General features: G+C 41.2%; 1 protein-coding gene and 1 long non-coding RNA gene across 3 annotated transcripts in view; one reads left to right on the top strand and one right to left on the bottom strand.

Annotated features, from left to right (window-relative positions):
- Positions 1-20,945, bottom strand: part of LOC140848391 (uncharacterized) — a 128,176-nt gene that overhangs the window by 38,883 nt on the left and 68,348 nt on the right. The window lies entirely within an intron of this gene.
- Positions 1-20,945, top strand: part of CASR (calcium sensing receptor) — an 86,365-nt gene that overhangs the window by 39,808 nt on the left and 25,612 nt on the right. For both annotated transcript variants that reach the window (XM_017676781.3, XM_037013166.2), the window contains exons 2-4: positions 6,776-7,201; positions 9,497-9,803; positions 13,587-14,471. In XM_017676781.3, the coding sequence (XP_017532270.2) occupies positions 7,017-7,201; positions 9,497-9,803; positions 13,587-14,471 (1,377 nt within the window). In that variant the 5' untranslated portion in view covers positions 6,776-7,016. The remainder of the gene's footprint in view (positions 1-6,775; positions 7,202-9,496; positions 9,804-13,586; positions 14,472-20,945) is intronic.

Raw genomic sequence — 20,945 nt, 5'->3', positions numbered from 1 at the left:
TGTAAGGGACACTATACGAGGCCAGCATTGCTGCAAGTGGAAGGGAGAAAGTCTCGGTGTGCAAGCCTGTCGAGTGCTGCAGAAATATCCTGTAGGAGAAGAACATGGGCACGTATGCCTGAGATGAGAGAATGACTGCAGCATGCAATCAGCATTCACCTGCCCACCCCACGGTCCTCCCTTCTTTCTGAGACTGCCCTTTGGAATTTCAGACCTGGGGTTAATGCCACATCCAGTGAAGGGCGGACATACAGACATACACCCCATTCAAAAATGCATCCAGAGAGACAAGGAGAGGCTTCAGTGAAAAACTATGCTTTCGACTAGGTCAGCATTTCACATGCTGAAATAAATTCGAGAATGAGTGGGCTAAAGCTAAGCAGTTATCTTTGTTGCTGGACTTTCCAGAGCCCTCAGAAGGCAAACACGCCCTGTGGCACAGAACGCACACCAATTCCCAAATTTGTTGTACTCCAGAAAACTTTGTGGCACACCTTTGCACACCTGACTGAAAAACACCACCCTGGGTAGTCAGGGTTCCTTGTGATTTTGAAAGGCAATACTGGGATGTTATTCCACAGAATTGTTTCTTTCATGGAGGACTTGAAGTGCTGGCATTTTTCTTTATAAAAGCATGACTTGTATATCTTGCTTTTCACCTAAACCGTTTCATGAAGTCTGTGGGTGTCCACACATCTATCAGCAGAGCTTCCTTAAGGTATGGGGGAAAATGTTTCGGGACAAGTTTAACTCTCAGCCTGTGTCCCCAGGAATTCACTCAGTCCTGTTGTGAAACCTCAGACACTGGCAATGTCAAACCCCAAGGCCAGCATACATTTCAACTCACAAGAGGCTAGAGCAAAGGATGATCATTTCTTGTCATTTTTTAAGCTTGAATTTTCATCCTCCCTTAACTCCTATTCTATTTCTTTGTTCTTTTCTTGTCTTCTTGATACAGCTTCACAAACTTCTAAGTTGGTTTATCAAGTTACGGTCTCTCCACACTATATTCACTTAATCGTTTATGAATCCCTCTGAGTTTCAGGCCATGAATGGAACAGACCAGGTGCTGCCATCAAGGAGCTCATAACACAGTATTAATAAATGTTCACTTCCTCTCCTATTCATCTCCTTTATTTGCTTGGTCTCAGCTTTCTCCCCACTTTGCTCAGTGCCCCATGCTGCTCCTCCCCAGTCTTGTTCATCCTTTCTCCACCCTTCCCTGATAGCTTTTTCCAATGACTAACAGGAACCCAGCTCAGCTGGTTTTTATCACGCTCCTGTCCTTGCATTTTTCCGACTCAATTAAGCCATTACCAGGGCTAAATGAGGCGTGGACTCTCCAAAAGCCACACCTGCTGTCAGGGAGCTGGCGGGTAAGAGCCTGTGCAGCTGGCGGGCGGAGAGCGAGCAGGGCTGCAGGGAGGTGGCCAAGTGTGACCGGGCGGTTCAGGTTCCCCCAGTGCTGAAAGAGGGCCCTCATTTTAAAACAAGATGTCCCCTGCTTTAATACAGACGGAATGAAGTCTGACCCTGAACTGAGGGTGGCCACATTGGTGATGACAGATAAGAGGTCCCTAATTCTTTAGCAAATGTGCACCAGGTGCATATAAAAACCCACGCTGTGGATGTGTCCTCAGCAAGAGGTAAAGAAAGCTGTAACCAGAGCTGGGTACACAAGTTTTGTGATTATTGGCTCAACTTTATCAGGTTTTCACCTGTTCCCCTTCATTAAAACATACATGTTTCACCTTTCTGCAATAATGGCATCACACCTTACTGTTCATATTCTTTATGATCATATCATGAGAAAGGGCAAAGATTACAGTACAATAAACCAGAGGTAAATCAATGTGCTTACCCTACAAAAATAAATTATCACATTATTGGAAACCAATTTTGGTTTCATAGCCACTTTTTTTCTAGGCAACCTAGAATTTTTATTTCTGCAACCCAGGAATTGAGAAACTGTAGCTGTTGAGCATGCTGTACCTCTAATTTACTGAGTGGTTTTATGTTCAGAAGGTCTATGCCTTGGTTTCCTCCAGGGGAAATGTGGGCAAAATCATTCTGCTCTTGAGTTACACAATTTCCAGAAATATTAAAGTCAAGGGGCAAGAGTCAAGGTGGTTTTTACTTTGATGGAGATTCAAATATTGTGGTGTAGACTCCTCACCTTGTCTTCTTGTCCTCTGTTAATTTGTCCCTGACTCTGGAACCTGGATAAGCCATCCAACTTTTGTATTAATTATCTCTCCTGGTGGTCACCAAAGACTCCTGGCAGTCACTCCTCCCTCTGGGCTCCCTCAATCCTTAGTTCATGTCTCTTCCTAGCAGTTGCATCACTGTAATTGTATCTTTCTGTCTCCTTCTAAGCTATGAGCACCTTAAAAGCAACAATCTCAACTTTCTTTCCTGAGTGCCCTAATGTCAAGCACAAGAGGAGCTCAATCAGTGTTTTTTGAATGACTAAATAATTGCATGAATTCATAAATTCATGAACCTGTGGAATCATATACCAGTCTGCCCTGACTTCCCATCCCTCTTCTCTTGGATAAGGAACTCAGTGATCATTCAGCTGTCAATACTGAAACACTCATAATTTCAATGACCTTCTAAAAATAAAACCAGCTGGTCCACGGGTCATTTCTTCTTCCAAATGTATCTGCTATTGAGATAGAGAACAAATACTAGCTTCAGCTTGTATTTGCAATACATTTTTGCAGGATGGAAAACATGATTATATATGACTTAAATGAAATAAACCTATAGTTAGAAGAACAAATAAGTTTTTTGTGATTCTTGGATAGATTCTGTTCATGTAACTGCAGTAAGAAAAAAATTACAACAGTGGCTTAAATGAGCTAGAAGCCTTTTTCCCCTCTGTCATGTGTAAGTCCAAAATAGTCTGGTACCGAGGTTTGCTCCATGACATCCTCAGCTCATGACACTATGATTTCCCAGGATACAGCTCATAGTTCAAGATGGGCTCCAACTGTCACATCCACCTCCATGCAGCAGAATGGAGGGAAGGGGAGGAAGGGACAAGGGACAAATACCAGCTCTCTCTTAAGCAAAGTTACCTGGAAGCTGCCACAGAGCACTTCAGCTTACAGCCCATTGACCAAACTTAGTCATCTGACCACACATAATTATAAAGGAAGTTGGGGAAAGCGGTCTTTATTTTGGATGACCACTTGTGCTATGATCACACTTGGTACTGGTCTGGTTGTTGATATCTAGGAAGTGGGAGGAATAAGATAGAAAGAAAAGAAAGTTTTTGCAACAAGGAAGTTGAGGTACTTGCACAAGTTGGGAGTCTGGGTAAGTGGCAGTGTCCACAGGAATGGGAATGGGAAGGCGGAGTGAGGGGGTCTGGTAAAGCCAGCAGGACAAAGTGATGGGTATTGAAGGAAAGGGAGAAGGAGAGCCTGGAATGATTCTCAGCTTTGAAAGCAAATTAGACCCTGGTAATTGTACTAAAAAGGGTGGTTTGGATACATTAAACTGGTGGAGTTAACTGCTGCAAATTGACCTGAAATCTCTCCTTCATCTCTTACTTCTTGCCATGAATTTTCTGTTGAATGGACTAATGAAGTTAATAAACTTCTTCAAGTAGTTAATCTTTCACAGGAAAAACTGAACAGGTCTTAGTGACTCACCCTAGCCAGTTATAAATGTTCCCTCTCCTAATTCAGTGCACTACATGGAACTTCTTAAAATTCTAAGTTCTGAAGCATTTTTAATTCAAATGCCTGAATTTCTCACTCAGGAAGTTGAACATATGAAAATTCCCCCATCTAGAAAGTGGAATTGGTATTGTCCTCTTTACAGTCGTGAAGTTCAAAATACACTGTATGTTTAAAGGACCTGACACAATGCCTGGTTCAAAAAATGTTAGTTTCTGTCTCCTTCCAAATTACTTTCTTTTTTTTATTCATTCATTCTGCAAACATTTATTCAGCAGTCATTATTTCAGACATTGTCCTAGTGCTGAGGAGAAAAACTGAATTCAGTCATTGAAAACAAAGTTACAGTATTTTGTTTTCTCACTTCTTAATGTTGAGATAAATCCTGACCCTCTACACAGCATGCCTACCCACTGGAAGCTCCCGAGAGCAGGGAACATGCATGTGTTTGTTACCTTTATATTCCCAGTCCTTAGATCGTGGACATAGTAAATATGTGACTGATTATATGACCAAGATCCAAGAAATGAAGCCAAACATCTAAAAGCAGGACTGGAGTCAGAGAATTTAGATGGCTGTGGATGTTCAGACATTACTGGAGACAACTCCACAAATGTTGGGTGTAGGCTGAGGTGTTCCTTCCATGTGGGGCCCAGTGCCCTCTGCTAGAATGGCTGTTGGAGGAGGAGGTGGAGTTCCTAAGGGGCAAACGGCAGCATATGACAATTGTTAAAAGCTTGGGCTCTGGAATTAGATGTTTATGCATGTAATTACAGTGTGGTAAATCTTTCAAGAGGGAATTCCAAGATCCAAGATATTAAGTACTAGGTGGACTTAATCAGTCTGAGATTCCAGGGAAGGCCTCCTTGAAGATTCCTGTAAGTCCTGCAAGTCCTCACTGCACAGCTGTGGAGTTAGCACAGGTGGAAATCCAGCCTGTGCTCCACCCCCAAGCTCCACCCCAAGACCTTGGCATAGGTTGTGTCTGCCCCACAGCTCTTTCCCCCATTCACCCAAGGGTCCCACAGTTGATGGAGCCATGCCCCCACAGTAATGGACATCTAAAAGCTGAAAAATATATTGATGTTGTCCAAGCAAAACATGGACCAGGGGGACCACGGAGGAGGCTAGAGTAGAGCATGTGTGAAGTCTGAGGATTTAAAAAAAAGGCCTGGTGCATGTGAGAAACTGAAAGAAATTCAGTATGGCTGGAGTGCGGGATTCAAAGGGAAGACTGTCAAGTGTGAGGCTAGAAAGGTATTCATTAGCCAGTAGTTTCTGTGAGCTTACCAGTTGCACTCGGCTAACGGCTCTCCATGCATTATTTTAATGATATCACAGGGGTTAAGCGACTTTCCAAAAGTAATGTTAGGAAGCAGTGGAACTCCGATTCAAAGCCAGATTTAACTCCATATGCCTGTGCTCCAAACCATTTGTTCCATGGCATCCAAATATTTGCAAAGGTGAACCACAAAGGGACAAAACTGGAGGCAGGAAGGCAGGTTAGGAAATAGCTGCAAAAATGAAAATGCTGGGGAACTTAACATGGCCTGGTAATGAGGAGTGGATGGATTCCAGAAAGATTTAGGAAGTAGGTTCTACAGGACTTGGTGGTTGTTTGAATATGAATGATGTTAACCTTAAAAGTAAAACTGTCAGTTATTTTACCAGCAAATGGGCTTGTTCGGGAACAGCAGAGAACTGCAATCCAGGACATGCAAGCCATCGCAAAACCACAAGCATGTCCAAAGAACAAAGGGGATGAATGCTCTTTCCTAGAAGAAAGGGGGAGAATTGGGGTACTTTTCTAAGCATAAAGTCCACTGGAGTAAGTTGGGAGGCCCATGTGTGGTGGCTGCTGTTTTCGCAGCAAATGTGCCATCCACAAAGGCACAAAACTCCTCACTGAGTTGTAACAGTCTCTCATTGGCTGGGCTATTGCTGGGCTGTCGTTTGGGGAGGCAGAATGTCTTCCCTCTTCTTACCCTACTGGAGGGTAAAGAAGCCAAAACAGTATGAGATGAACATGTTCGTCTCTTCTTTCCTGTGGGGTCTGCAATTGACCAGGAGTGGTGGACTTGAGAGCGCCCCCTGCAGGCCTCCAGATACCATGTCAGTGAGGCTTCCCTTTATCAGTTCTCCCAAGGGCAATGATAAGAGGGAGGAGGCAACGATGACTCCTCATTTTGTGCCGTTGTAGACGCACATCGTTTGCTGAGATAGAAAACAGGTAAGAGGCACAAGGTTAGGAGGAAGGTGAGATTAGAGTCTGTTAAGTTGGAAGTACCTGTGCGAGATGTCTGGTTGACAGTTCAATGCTTGGCTCTGAGCCTCAGGAGAGGCTAATTAGCCAACATCAGTATATAATGGGTAACTGTAACTGACCCACAGAGTAGGTGAGATAGAGTGAGAAGTGCAAAGAGTTCCTACCAGGATAATTGTGCTAAAGCAGAAGGATATTCCCTCCATCAGCTGTTGAGCTTTTTCGAACATAATCTGACTCTTGATTTATCTGCACCCTTTACAAGAACTATTTCACTCTGCAAAGGTTTATGGGGTATCATATTACAAACTGGAGCCAGAGATCTGTGATGAGGAGGCACAAAAGCGGGAGTCTACCATAATAAATAAAGATTAAGCGACCTTTCCTGATGCTTGTGTTTGATTTAAAGTCAGATTTAAACTTAAATAGGACTCATTCTATATCTTCTATAAGAATATATATGCTTAATAAAATACTGGTAATATTATTATAATACAAGAAACTGCTACTCCTAGGCCAATTTTATGTATTATTTATGCATAAGAATGAATGGAATAAAATCCAGCATCAACAACAGTTGAGGCCGTAGCTTATCAGTGGCCTCTTTAAAATGTGGCCTCTCACAACTTAATACAGTCCTTCTCCAATATGCACAAGTAAAGTTTTCTTATCTTACGTGAAGTACTCTAAAAATGAGACTCACAGGCAGGCCTTGATCACCTGCTACCTCTGTATGGAAATTCTAAGCCGTTTTTATTGTGTTTATCATAACAAGATTGGATATAGGCTTAGTTTAATTCGTTTTGTCTCTCTTTTCTTTTAGAAAGTATCACAGGTGGTTTTTACATGATGTGGCTTCTAAAGACTCAAGAACCACCCATCTTACTACTCTGCAATGGAGAAGGCAGAAATGGAAATTCAAACGTCGCAACTTCCATTTTGTTATTAGTCACCCTGTAGATATGTGCCCCCACTGCAGGGAGTGAACCGCACCAAGGGGGAAAGTTCCCAGGCCCCTAAACTACCAGCACTCTTGTCTCTCCTCTTGGAGAGCAAGTAGAACTATGGCCTTTTATAGTCGCTGTGTGATTCTCTTGGCATTTACTTGGTGCACTTCTGCCTATGGGCCTGACCAGCGTGCCCAGAAGAAAGGGGACATTATCCTCGGGGGGCTCTTTCCTATTCATTTTGGAGTAGCAGCCAAAGATCAAGATCTAAAGTCAAGGCCAGAGTCTGTGGAATGCATCAGGTAAGGGAAGGAGCCAAGGCAGAGAGCCTCTTCTTTCCGGGTGGTTGGAGAAAAGCTGAATCAAAGTCAAAATAATTTTTTTCAGATCTGGCTCTGTCTTTTCAAAAATGGTGATTAATAATCATGCTGAAGCTTATTATTCCAGCTGTCCCCCTTTATAAAGAAATGTTTCAAAAATAAAATATCATGGCCTGTTAGAGCATATGCCTGGTCACTAGGCAACTGAGTCCTCACTGTTCACCTGGCAGCAGTGTTGCTTAATGGAAGACTAAGTACCTAGAAAGAAATTTAGTGTAAGTCTTGCAAACCTGAGCCGTACAATCTCCTATTGACCTTAAGTGCTCCAACGGTTAGTAATACCTGAGTGTTGGCTGCCTCACTCCTAATTCTTTTAAAGGATTCTAAAGTTGAAAGGACCCTCCATGGTTGGCATGACCCAGGCATCTTCAAAACGCAGCCCACAGCATTTGGACCACTCCCATTAGAAAGTCTTTCTTATAGAAAGCTGAAATCCCCCTGCAAATACAGAATCTATCTAACGCAGATGGAGAAACACAGAATCCATCTAATTCTCTCACTGGATTGTCTCTGCAGCCATTTGAAGACAGCTAACATGTCCCCTTGAATCATTTCTTTTCCAGGCCAAAGAGTCTCAATTTTCTGAACAATACTTCGTGACATGATGTCCAGATCCCTCACCATTCTGGTTGCCCTCCATCTAAGGCTCCCTAGTCTATCATGACTCTTTTACAATATGGCATCTAAAAGGAGGCACCATTCCTTCAAGTAGGATCTGACTTCTGCAGAGTACAATGGGCTTCATCTCCCTTAATCTAGACATTAGAGACCATGACTGCATGTACTGCAAGTCCTGACCCTTCTACTAAGAGAGAACAGTACTTTCAGCCTGAGACTTGTGATGTCCAGGGGGGTCCAGCCCTTTTCCTTGGTCTTCCAGAACATGAAAACTAGGACTGTTCCAACAAAACTGGATTTCCATTCATATTTTAATGAGAGCCCACAAATTAGAACATTTTCTAATTAGATAAAAATTTTCTTATTAGATACAAATTTTCACATTTTTCTTATGAATGCAGAAAAACTAAGTGCAGAATTTCACTCTCTGGTGCTATTTACATCCTTCACATGACCCATGTGGACAAGTAACCTCTTTATTGTACCCTCCTAGACGGAGTTATGCATGTACTCTGTATATATGTAAGATCAAGCCAGAAGCTTGCCCTGAAATAATGTATTTTTAATTACATTAAAGAAAGATAGTAAAATCAGTTCAGCAGTATAGACGTTTTATGTAATGAAAAATTTTGTAGCATCTCTTAATAACTTTCAGGCTCAAACAAACAAATAAATGATGAAACATAAAGAAAATGACTAAGAGAAAACATTACATTAAAAGTTAGACCAGGACCTTTAGGAACCTAAACAATACACTGGAGTATAACAGATTGTATTTCTCAGTTCCTGTCATTGAGTTCAAGTAGTATAACCCACGATCTACAGAAAGAACCTGTGGAATTACTATGTTCTCTCCTTTGGGCAATGATGCACTTACTCAGCACACTTGCAGAGCTCTTACTCTGAGCCAAGTCTTGGAGGAGAGAAAACTACATCACTGAGGCTGTTTCCCTTTGCTAATTTGCTTTAAAAGCAATGCATGCTCACTTTTTTAAAAAGAATAAGTATAAATAAACCAAAATCACACAATTTTAAAATTCCACCACCCAGAAATAACCTCTGCTTGTAAACAGCCTTCCTATGCATAATATTTGTTTGTTTGTTTACAAATATGAGCTCTCATTTCTCTTTCCCCTCTGACCTCCAGGAATGTCACCATCTAAATTTGTGATTGCAAATTGAGACTATTTTTAGGCTCCCATATATTAAAACCCTAATCTTATTTATATTTTCCCTGGTTTTTTTTTAATGTCTCTATTACTTTCATTAAAGTACTTCGTATCAGTAACTTCAAATTCTTTGCTGAGTGAGGCAGATACAAATTACTCATTCATTTCATTACCCCAATTTCATTACCAACAACACCCATCATTATTGTTGCACCCTAACTCTGTATGAGGCACCATGCTGAGAATTTTACATGATTATCTCATGTTCACAGCCACCCTATTGTACAGAGAGGACATGGAGTCTCAAAGAACACAACATCATGGAACCGAAGGGTAACAGCCACAATCCAAACCCAGATGTGTCCCCTTCCTCCATTTGAGTAGTCGACCACAAAGCCTCCCATTTTGTTCCATGTCTTCTTTCTTCCAGGTATAATTTCCGTGGGTTTCGCTGGTTACAAGCTATGATATTTGCCATAGAGGAAATAAACAGCAGCCCAGCCCTTCTTCCCAACATGACGCTGGGATACAGGATATTTGATACTTGCAACACTGTTTCTAAAGCCTTGGAGGCCACTCTGAGTTTTGTGGCACAGAACAAAATTGATTCTTTGAACCTTGACGAGTTCTGCAACTGCTCAGAGCACATTCCCTCTACTATCGCTGTTGTGGGAGCAACTGGCTCGGGCATCTCTACGGCAGTGGCAAATCTGCTGGGGCTCTTCTACATTCCCCAGGTACTGGTTCTCAGATGGGGCGGTGAGGACACGGGTCAGGAGAGGCAGGCTAGGAGGACTGCCCTACCCAGGGTCACACTTGCTATTTTCTCATCTCTGGCTTTCCATGGGCACAGAAGACCTTTTTAGTTGGTGCCCTATATCATGACCATTTGTGACTTCTGAGACCCCAATTTCAACAAGGTCAACTAGACTTCACAACTCTTGCAAAATTCTTTGAAAAATACCTGGTTTAAAACTTTTGTTTTTTTCCCAAAGTGTAAAGTTATTTATTTTCCACTCCATTCCTTTACTAAATGACCCTTCTGCTGCCATTACTAAAAAGAAAGAGACCATATGATGTAAATATTAACTTTCAAACTCGAAGTATGTGTCCCTAATCTTATTCCCTTAAAAGTCTCTGCCTTTCTCCCCTCTGGTTGAAAGTTTAGCTCAGAGGGAAGCAGAGCATATTTTCTCACAAAACAGGAGCATAAGCATTGTCTTGCACATTCTAGAAATGGAAAATATTCTACTTCATTCAACAAATATTTATAGAGTTATTATGAATAAATAGTCTCCACCCTGCAGGATATCAGCCTAGGTGGGATTTTCAAACACCTGCATTTTCAAATAGCACCAATTCACTGAAACAAGTGCTTTAATAAACATTTGTTCAAAGTCGCATATTTTCTTCATCAAGAAAAAAAGACAGCAAACTCTAAATGCCATTTTATAAGTTGATTTTTTCCCCTTCACACTATAGAGCAAACACTTTTCTCGTGTTAATATTTATAGATCTATGACATCATTTTATAATAGTGAAAATTGGAAATAACCTTAATGTCCGTGGATGGGAGAATCAGCTCAGTTGTGATATATCCCTTATGTTAATTTTTAAATTAAATTATAAATCACACTTAAAATTTTTTTCAATGTCTAATATTTGAATTCTGTAAGAGTACCTTGATTAATACCCATTTCTATGTTGGGAGGTCTCTGTTTCCTTGGTGATAGCCATTATCCCTTTACACACACATAACAACTGAGAAATCTTGTCATCATTTCTCAAATCTTTACTTCAGGGAATTAAAGGTGTTTCCCATGGGGAAGCCCTGGCTCTGTAACTTTGTGCCAAGGTGGTCTAACAAAGCCCACATCAGTAAATGTGTTGGGTGAGATGCAAATATGTATCTTTCAAATTTGGCATATTGGTCAGTATTATTTGAAATACACGGTTAAAGTAAGTTGTCATGGTCAACAAGCAGTAAGATGTAACTGCCGTCACGTAGATAAAGTACAAGATGAGAGGGCTTTAATTCTTTGTGCTTTGGATGAAAGATAAGGTTGAGTTCAATCTAAATTACAAAAGTTCTGAGAAGACTAGTGATTATCAGTCAAACCAGTGTGCTTCCACAGCAGAGGTTCTCCACCGATGCGATGCTGGAATCATTTGGGGAGCTTTACATATACTGATGCCTGGGTCTCACCTCCCCACCGTCCAGTCCTTGCCCCCTCCCAGAGCTTCTGATTTAATTGATATGAGGTGCAGCCTGGGCGTGGGGAGCTCTGAAAGCTCCCTAGGTTATTCGAACAAACACCAGAGCTGGGAACCACTGCTCTGCAAGGTGGCAGCAGAGGCTAGTGGTATTTCTTACGCCCCTCACGCCACCAAGTGGATATAACAAGCAGACCACATAGAACAAGTTGTGGTTAGAAGTTTTCTGAATCTTTTGTGAAATTCTCCCTTCTCAATATATAACAAAGTTTGGTGTGTTTTCAAGGGTTTTTTTTTTTTTGACTGGGGGGTAATGAAGTGTTATTTATCTCCACTTTACTAGGTTGCTTTTTAAAAACTGGAAAATTAGAAATGCATTCTTAAAGGAAACATAATCATGGGGGATATATTTGCTTGTAATTTTTATCCCTTTAAAGCCCTTTTAAGCCCATTTTCCAAAAGAAAACCAAGAAGTATAACCAATAATGGATGAACTTACAAAATGCCTAGGTAGGTTTTTCATTTGCAAAAACCTGATTCAGAAGCTTTGTTTAAGTCTGCAAATAGAGTTCTCTAAAAACAGTAACATCTCAACAAGTTACTTAATCTAACTACCTACCTCATGAACTCTCCTAGTGGAATAAGAAGAGGCTTATTCTGATAAAAAGAGAAAAACTGAAAATTCCATATTATAACTTCCAAAAATCAAAGCTCTTGTCAGAATGCCTACCATTAGTAAAGTTGGCCCAGGTCTTTCATATACCAATGCCTTTTATGTCCTTGATGAAACTATTCAGAAACTCTTCACTGTTAAAAAGGAATACATCAGAAAAAATTCATTTTAGAACACTTAACATAGAAAACTAATTATTTCAATTGGTGAGAAATACTAAAAAGTCATTTCCCAAAATTTCAACCTGGTTTTCTTAAAAAATTTAAAATCTCTCTAGAAAATTGGAGAATAAGAGCTATTAAACACTCCTTCATTGCCAAGAAGAATTCCGTTTAGTGTAAAAATGCTTCATACTTGAGAAGAAATGGTCCAATAACTAGGAACTTCCTAACTGGTGAGCCAAGACACAAAGGAGCGCTTGCAGATGGGCTGAAGCCTGCTGAGAAACTGAGCCCCTCGAGGATGGCTAGGTAGGGTCTCGGGTGGCCAGAGCACTCCCACCAGAGCTGGCCAGCTTCCTCCATCAACCCCACTTCAGTGTTTGTGAGTATGTGAAAAAAAGTTGGGAAGCTCTGCACTAACAAACACTTTACTTGACATTTGGATACTTCTCCAAGCAATGATCTTTCACCTTCAAAGGGTAAGGCTTTCTTCCCTTGGTGGGACACACCCATGCTCAAATGTAGAACCTGCTGTCTCAGAAAGTGGAAAATCACCAAGGCAGCTTCTCCAGGGTTCCTTTTCAGCCTCTCTAAGTTATGGAGACCCACATCTAAAGCCTGTCAAGAAGCCTTAGCCACCACCTGAAACTGAACAGAGGAAAGGGCTCTGGGTGGTGGTTGAACTCACTGAGAAGCCACGAGAGGAAAGAATGTTTTTCTGACTATATTTATTGATGGAGTGCATCATTATTATAGTGCAGGAAAACTGAGTCTAATGAACCTGGGTCCTAAATGATAAACAGTTCTTAGAAATGACTGCAATGAGGGTACTTGTATCTAAAGTACTGAGAGGGTGGAGGAGGTGAAGAAATAGGGGAGGGAAGAGAGGGAATAAGTGGAGACTGGAAGAGAGAAACTAGATAAAACAGGAAAGGGGAACCCCCTGGGGCTCTTCTGAAGAGCCTTAGGTTCATAACCCATAGGGAACCTGATTCCTTCCAGCACTGAGTCATGGACAATGTGCTCATCACAATAAAGGGGAAGCTAAAATGTTCAAATCAGAACCTGGACCCAACGAGCAGAAGATGTGTATGTGAATACATTACAACCAGTGAGGCAGCGCAAAGGGATCTGGGAGAGTCTATGGAACACTGCCTAAAGACTCTCCGTGAAGGATTAGGTAGATCCTACTATTTATTATTGGGTTGACTTAATGGCCAGACCCATTTTTTGAAGGTAGCATTGTGAAGAATCACCCACTGGGAATTAGAATTCTCCCTGATAAGACTAACAGATGCTTGATGGCTTACAGTGGAGACGGATAGATAGGTTCTGGTTATCCTCACCCTTTTATTCTGTCTGCAGTTAAGAGCATCTTGATCAATTAGATTAATGGGGGCTCAAAAAGCCACTTCCGCACAGCCTTGAGGCCCATCTGGCACCTCACTCATGCATTCATGTGTTCTTTCCAGGTCAGCTATGCCTCCTCCAGCAGGCTCCTGAGCAACAAGAATCAGTTCAAGTCCTTCCTCCGTACCATCCCCAACGATGAACACCAGGCTACTGCCATGGCAGACATCATTGAGTATTTCCGCTGGAACTGGGTGGGCACAATTGCAGCTGATGATGACTACGGCCGGCCAGGGATCGAGAAGTTCCGAGAGGAAGCTGAGGAGAGGGATATCTGCATTGACTTCAGTGAACTCATCTCTCAGTATTCTGATGAGGAGGAGATCCAGCAAGTGGTGGAGGTGATTCAGAATTCCACAGCTAAAGTCATAGTCGTTTTCTCCAGTGGCCCAGACCTTGAACCCCTCATCAAGGAGATCGTCCGGCGCAATATCACAGGCAGGATCTGGCTGGCCAGCGAAGCCTGGGCCAGCTCATCCTTGATCGCCATGCCAGAGTACTTCCATGTGGTTGGAGGCACCATTGGATTTGCTTTGAAGGCTGGGCAAATCCCAGGTTTCCGGGAATTCCTGCAGAAAGTCCATCCCAGGAAGTCTGTTCACAATGGTTTTGCCAAGGAATTTTGGGAAGAAACATTCAACTGCCACCTCCACGAAGGTGCTAAAGGACCTTTACCTGTGGCCACCTTCCTGAGAGGTCACGAAGAAGGTGGTGGCAGGATAAGCAACAGCTCCACTGCCTTCCGACCTCTCTGTACAGGGGAAGAGAACATCAGCAGTGTGGAGACTCCTTATATGGATTATACACATTTACGGATATCCTACAATGTCTACCTAGCAGTCTACTCCATTGCTCATGCCCTGCAAGATATATATACCTGCTTGCCTGGCAAAGGGCTCTTCACCAATGGTTCCTGTGCAGATATCAAGAAGGTTGAAGCTTGGCAGGTACGTACTTCACTTAGAGAGCAATTCACTGTGTAATAAAGCAGAATTGGGCTGATCCAGGCAAGACATATTAAGTGGTTACCTCAAAAAGGCAACATCTAAATGAGGTCATTAAATGTAGCTTTGAACTCAAACATCTGAGCAACTCACTTCTGCAAAATTGATAGTAATTTGATTATTTGTTTAAAGCCTGGGCTCAGCTGCTCTTTAGTTCAGTAGTTCAGAGTACCTAGAATATGGCCCCTAAAACTTCTTAAATATCTTGGAACAGATTTAGTACTGAGTGGAGTGTTTCTATAATGCTTGAAAAACAGACATTTTCCCTTGTATTTGTTTAGTACCTATTATATACACTATATATGCTAGGAAGCATAAAGCTGTTACTGTGTTTAGCCACCACTTCTACCATTCTATCATTCATAATATAATGTGCTGGACCACCAAACAGGCTATGCTTATAACACAAGCAAATCAAGGGCACAGGAAAAACTCCTCCTGAAAGAATTTGATATTGGACATTTCAAAAAGAAGCTCTAAGTAGTTATCACAGAAAATAATCACAATTTCAGTGGAATCCCTATGCTTATTTTATAGTTTAGTCATGTTTTATATTTTACAATTACACCTAAGAGAGATAACACTATCTTTTTCATTTCATGGAATTCCTAAGATAAAGTCTGGCCTGACTTATATCCACATAGCTGTTTGTATCTTGTATATATACCTTGATTTTTCCATCAGTCCATGTTTTCTACTCCTTTTGATTTTCCTCAGCTCCAGACTGACCCAGACTGCCTGCTAGTTTGGGAGAGAAGTCCCTGAATGAGGCAAAGGACCCAGCCTCTGGCTTCAGCTCCAGCTCCCCCAGCTACTAGCTGCATTATCTTAGGCAAGCGACTGCTCTAAGTCAATCTCTTCTTCTGTAAAATGGCCTAATAAACAGTGTGCTTTCTGCCCAAGGCTCTTTTTAAGATGAAAGGAGATGGTAGATGTGAAAGCAGTTTGTAAATGTTTAAGCTCTAAACAGATTTTTATTATAGTAGGATTTCTATATGCCTCTAATTTATTAATTAGTTAGGTAAAAATGGTCACTAAAGCAGCTTTGCATACAGAACCCAACCACCACAGACCCTTGGGAAAAAATACCAAGTAACAAAGAATGTACAACCTGTGTCAGTTACTTTAGAGATTCTCTAAATCTCTAAAATGGGATGAGGGGTGACTGCCTAGGCTGGCAGTATGAGCCAGAACTGCAAGTTCTTAGCCCTTCTTGTGTGGGGAAAATCTTACTCAGACATCATTGCTGGCTAAAATTTCTAATCTCTATGAGGTACTTAAAGTTTCCTTCCTTGCACTGTACCCACAACCCTACCCTGCAAAGAAAGAGGAGCTCTAATGAAGGTCAAAGGCCAAAAAGACTTCAGAAGCTGGACTGCTAAGGAGTAGAGTTTTAAGAAAAAGGAAAAAGAGACAATCTTTTAGTCAATACCACTGTCTTTCCTCTCTTCCCTTCCATAACCCACAGAAGGAGGACTCCAGTTCTTGAAAAGCCTGCAGGATCAGGGTGGGGCTGAAGGGAAAAGAGGCTTCCAGGGGGTAATCTGACAGTTCTGCTCTTCAATGACTTCTCTGCCAGACAAGAAAGATCCAGATGGTCAAGACCAAAGCTTGGGCATATGAAAAAAAAGCCAAGAATTTGGCCCAGGTCGAGATTGGGACTTTTAGTCACATACAACAGAAAACCCAAACCACTGGCTTAACCAGACAAGAAACATTATTAGTAGCTTGTAATTCTGAAATTCTCAGTATTTCAGGTACAAGCAGACACTTTCTTCTCCATCCCTTTGTTCCTTATTCCTAGGGTTAGCAATGTTCAGCCTCTGTAGCAGTTTCAGGCTCACAAAATCCTTACTGTTAGGCTCTCCTTACTTCCCAGGATCTCCTGTAAAAGTCCCAGAAACCACTTTGGTTGACCAGTCCCAAGCACATACCAATGAAGCTAGGAGTGGACTCATCCCAAACTACATAGATGGAGAGTACGAGGAGGTGGGAATCCCAAAGGGAAATACGGAGGCTGCTGCCAAAAGGGGGAAAGAGAAGCAAAGCAACCAAAATAAACAGTATCCACTACACAGACACCCCAGCTGGCCCTAGCACAGGTTTAACCATCCTGGCTCCCACATGGTCTGGCACAATTCAGCTAGAAGAGGAGACAGATAGGGAAATGGGGCCAGAGCTCTAGGGAGGGATAAGATGTAGGCATTGGCCAAGATGTCCTGTGTGCTTGCCTGAAGTCTCCTTTAAGCCTCAGGAACCCAGGCGGCTAGTTGAGCATTCCGTAATTTAAGATCTTAGCCATGTCTCTATCAGGAGATGGCCCAGCAATTATTCACTGTCGTTATTAGGACCTACATGGAAACCTGTCACCCATACCTCTATACAATCTAATCGAAGTATCTCAGTGTGGAATTCCACCCACCTTCTTCCAACTCTCTTATAAGCCACTCTGCCCAGCTCCTCCCCCCGGAGCACTTGCAGTGGTCAGCACAGCATTTTGCTTAGGTGATATCCCACACCTGCAGGGCCACTGAGGCTTGTCTCCTCTATCATTGTCCACCATGATTTCTTAACTATTTCAAAATTCACTTTCTTGGGAAGTCATTTCAAATCATACCCTGCCACACACACTTTCTGATCATTCTGTCTGCCTCATTTTTGCCATTTATATACACAGCTAAAAGTTCTATGGTCTTCAGTTGACTGAGATAGATCCTTATTAATTAAACTTCTGGTAAAATAAGGTCCATCACAAGTTTTTTATTTTGCTGAGCTTTTTGCCCCTAATATTTATCAACCAACTCATATGCCTAAAAAGTCACACTAACAGGTAATTTATGAGCAGACAACACACAGTGCTCTCCTGACCCCCACTGAACCCAGCCCGTCCCCTGCTGCTCCTCAGCTCTCTCCTCACTCTGACTCCTCATCGCAGCCTAAGCTTCATGAGAGTAGGGACCACGTCTGTATCGTTCAGCACTGTGTCCAGAACACCTGACACCTGAATATGTGTAGAATAAATGAATGAAAGAGTAGCAAGCAGTGTAGTTGATTTGAGCTTACAACTCTGCCTAGAGTTCTCTGCTGAGAACTGTTCAACCCAACAACCCATCCTTAAGTCAATCACTCTGGCCAGGGTATTCTAAGTTCTGACCCGGCAAGCCTCAGACACATGTCCAACAACCAAATTTAAATCCAACACCATGTAAGCAAGTACAGAGCCATCTTCTTCCTTCTCTCAGGACGATCACGCACAGGGCATGCTTCCTACTTCCCCCATTTTACACCAACCACTCGCCAGTCAAAACATAGGCATGCATGATGACAGAACATGTTGATAATAGAAGTCAAGTGGAATTGCTTTTTCCAGGAATTGCTGGTACTGTTGGGGGTTTGGGGCAGGGAGGATGAACTGGGGTTAGAATCAGACGGGACAGGGAGATAAGAAAATATGGCTGAGGTTAGAGAAGGGAATTCCCTGGGTCTTCCCTACACTATTAGCAAAGAAAGTGGACTCCTTATCTGTGTAAACAGTCTCTCATTATTTATAAGGAATGGGGTACTTTTGTGCATCCCATCCCATTTTCTTTTTGTACTAAGAAACCGTGCCATCTGTAAAAGCTGAAAATCCTAGCTTTCCAGCTTAATGGGGGGTTTCTAGTCTCTACTTTGGAAATTCAATTGACCCTTAGAGTACATGCCAAGAGGTGATTTCCCATTTGTCCTTAGAGTGAGCAAAAGCTGACTTTAAAACGCTTTAGAGGAAATACCCTAAGAGGCCACAAGATGGAAATATTACCACATAAAATATCATCTACACGTGTGCACATTACATGCATCACTCCCTCTTAATATACCTCAGTGTTTAGTTTTTTGTGAGCCTATGTATCTCTCTATCTTTATTACCTTCTATATTTAAGTCTTTCTATTACCTTTTCCCCTCTTTCCCCTTCATTTATTTTTTTCTCATGTATATCCCCAAATAAAATTACTAGAAGCATATTATGCTGAATTTTTATCTCAAGTAAAATTTTATATTTTCTTTTTAATGGAATTATTAGTCCCTTCTTTTAAAATTCTAAAATAAGAAAAGTGTTCTCTCTAGAGGAAATATCTGAATTATTTCATAACTTTTGCTTTTTGCTTTTTTGTGGTTCAATGATTATCAATTTAAATTGATTTTAAAGGATAAAATGGTTTCCATTTCCATCTTCCCAGTTTTATAAGGTATTATGCAAAAAATTAGGTGCTCACATGCAAAGTGTGCAAGTCAACATGTCAAAAGAAACATTAAAGATGTTTAAAGAGGTGACACAGATGTGATTTTGAAAACAAATAATTGATTATTAATGAACAAAGTGCAAATTTGGTCTAGAAAAATTCAACACTCATGTAATTTTATTTACACACCTGCTGTGTGAGGATGAAACAGAACAGTACTATGCAGATCAGGATTTGAAGTAAGGAAGAAAACAGAGGATATCATTTGAGATAAAATTTGCAGAAAGGACCTAATCCTTGGAGGAAATGTCAAAAGCAAAGGCAAATGCACACAACATAGGTGAATCACAAATGCATCATGGTAAGAGAAAAAAATTCAGGCTAAAAAAAAAGGATATGTTCCATTATTCCATTTCTATGATATTCTATCTGTAATGGTATGTCTAACATCAGCAGTGTCCTGGGCTGCAAGTGGAGATGGGGACTGACTTGGAAGGAACACAGGGAACCTTCTGGGAGTAGTGGTAGATACTATCTACATTCACTATGTACATTCACCAAAACTCAGAACTACATTCTTAATATGGGTGCATTTTATCCTATGAAATTATATCTCAATAAAGTTCATTAAAAATAGAAAACAACTGGAAGTCCCCAGGTGGTAAAACACAAGCCATGCATGGAGAACTGGATGTCATTCAGTTTGGACTGCTTTTCTGATTATGGCCTCTTACGTTGCCACAAACATTATACATGTCTCCGCCACCCATTTTTAAATATGTCCATCCTCTCAACCTAAACATTACACTAGTTAACTTGTAACTACAGCTAGACAACCTAATGTATAGACTGTCTAACCTGACTCCAACACCTGAGTATGTCATATATAATGTGACAGTTGAGAGTTTGGACTGTAGAGCCAGACTAACTGGATTTAAATCACAATTGCTACCTACATGCTTTATGACCTTGGGCAGTCACTTAACGTGCCTGTGCTCATATTCCTCACTGGAGAAATGGAGATAATGAAACATATAAGGTTTATGAGGAGGATGACCTTAGTTAATATGTATAGAGTGCTTAGGATACTACCTGTAAATACTAAGTGCTCAGTAAATATTAGTCACGAGTATTATGCTTTTGTAGGTGAGGAAATTTAGACCCAGAGAAGCCAAAATGATTCTCCTGAAGTTATATATCAACCAGCAAGAAAGCCCACATCTGCCCCAGGTGGTCTGTTTCCCTGATGAGAAGAAACATTTGTTTCTCTGGAAACATGCTTGCCAGGTCAGTCAGTGGCTTCATAGAGGAGACACTGGTCCATAGCTTTAAACCCAGGTGTCCACCAGAGGAAACCAGTTGTCCTGAAACTGTGGTTCATACATAGACATAAAGAAGAGGTGAGAGTGGACACAACTAACCAAGTCAGAGCATGATGAACAACATCTCTCTGTCTGTCTGGAATGCTGTCATACCTCTTGTCCCTAAGAAGTGCCTGCTTGGCCCTTGTTAGTTACTTGGTGAATACTTGTTGAATGAGCAAACACCTAAAGGAAGACAATGAGACAAAGGTAAATAGTGAGAGAAGACAGGGGTCAAGTGGATGACAGTAAGACAGTACATGGATACAGGCACAAATAAGAGAGAAGCTAAGTGGTATCAAGAGAAGTCTGCAGAAAACACTCATACAATAAAACCACAGTATTTCTGACTTCATAAATTAATTCAGACTAACTGCATGAAGGATAAGCCTTTCCTTCTTTTTAAATAAAAGAAGCCAAAATAGATTTTAAAAAATAGTTTTCTTCTGTTAGGCATATTCATAAGTACATATTAGGCTAATTGTTCCTAATAAAGATTTTAGCAGCCTGTGTCCATTTTAAAAATAAGGATAATTTAAAATGTGATGGTTTCTAGATCTTTATGTCTCAGTAATCCTCTTTATACTCTTAAAATCTTCCCAAAGAACTGACTTTTTGTTTTAGTCATTTTCTTTATTATTTTTCTGTTTTCTAGTCCATTGATTTCTGTTCTGATCTTTATTACTTCCTTTCTTTGGTTTTATTCTAAAATGCTCTTCTTTTTCTAGTTTCTTAACTTGGAAACTGAGGTCATTGATTTGAGACCATTCTTCTCTTCTAATATAGGCATTTAGTGCCATAAATTTCCCTCTAAATTTTTAGTTGCATCCCTCAA

Source organism: Manis javanica, chromosome 3 (genome assembly GCF_040802235.1).
Source record: "Manis javanica isolate MJ-LG chromosome 3, MJ_LKY, whole genome shotgun sequence".
Taxonomy (NCBI): domain Eukaryota; kingdom Metazoa; phylum Chordata; class Mammalia; order Pholidota; family Manidae; genus Manis; species Manis javanica.
The sequence above is the reverse complement of the archived record's forward strand: the minus strand, read 5'-3'. Positions and strand labels throughout refer to the sequence as shown.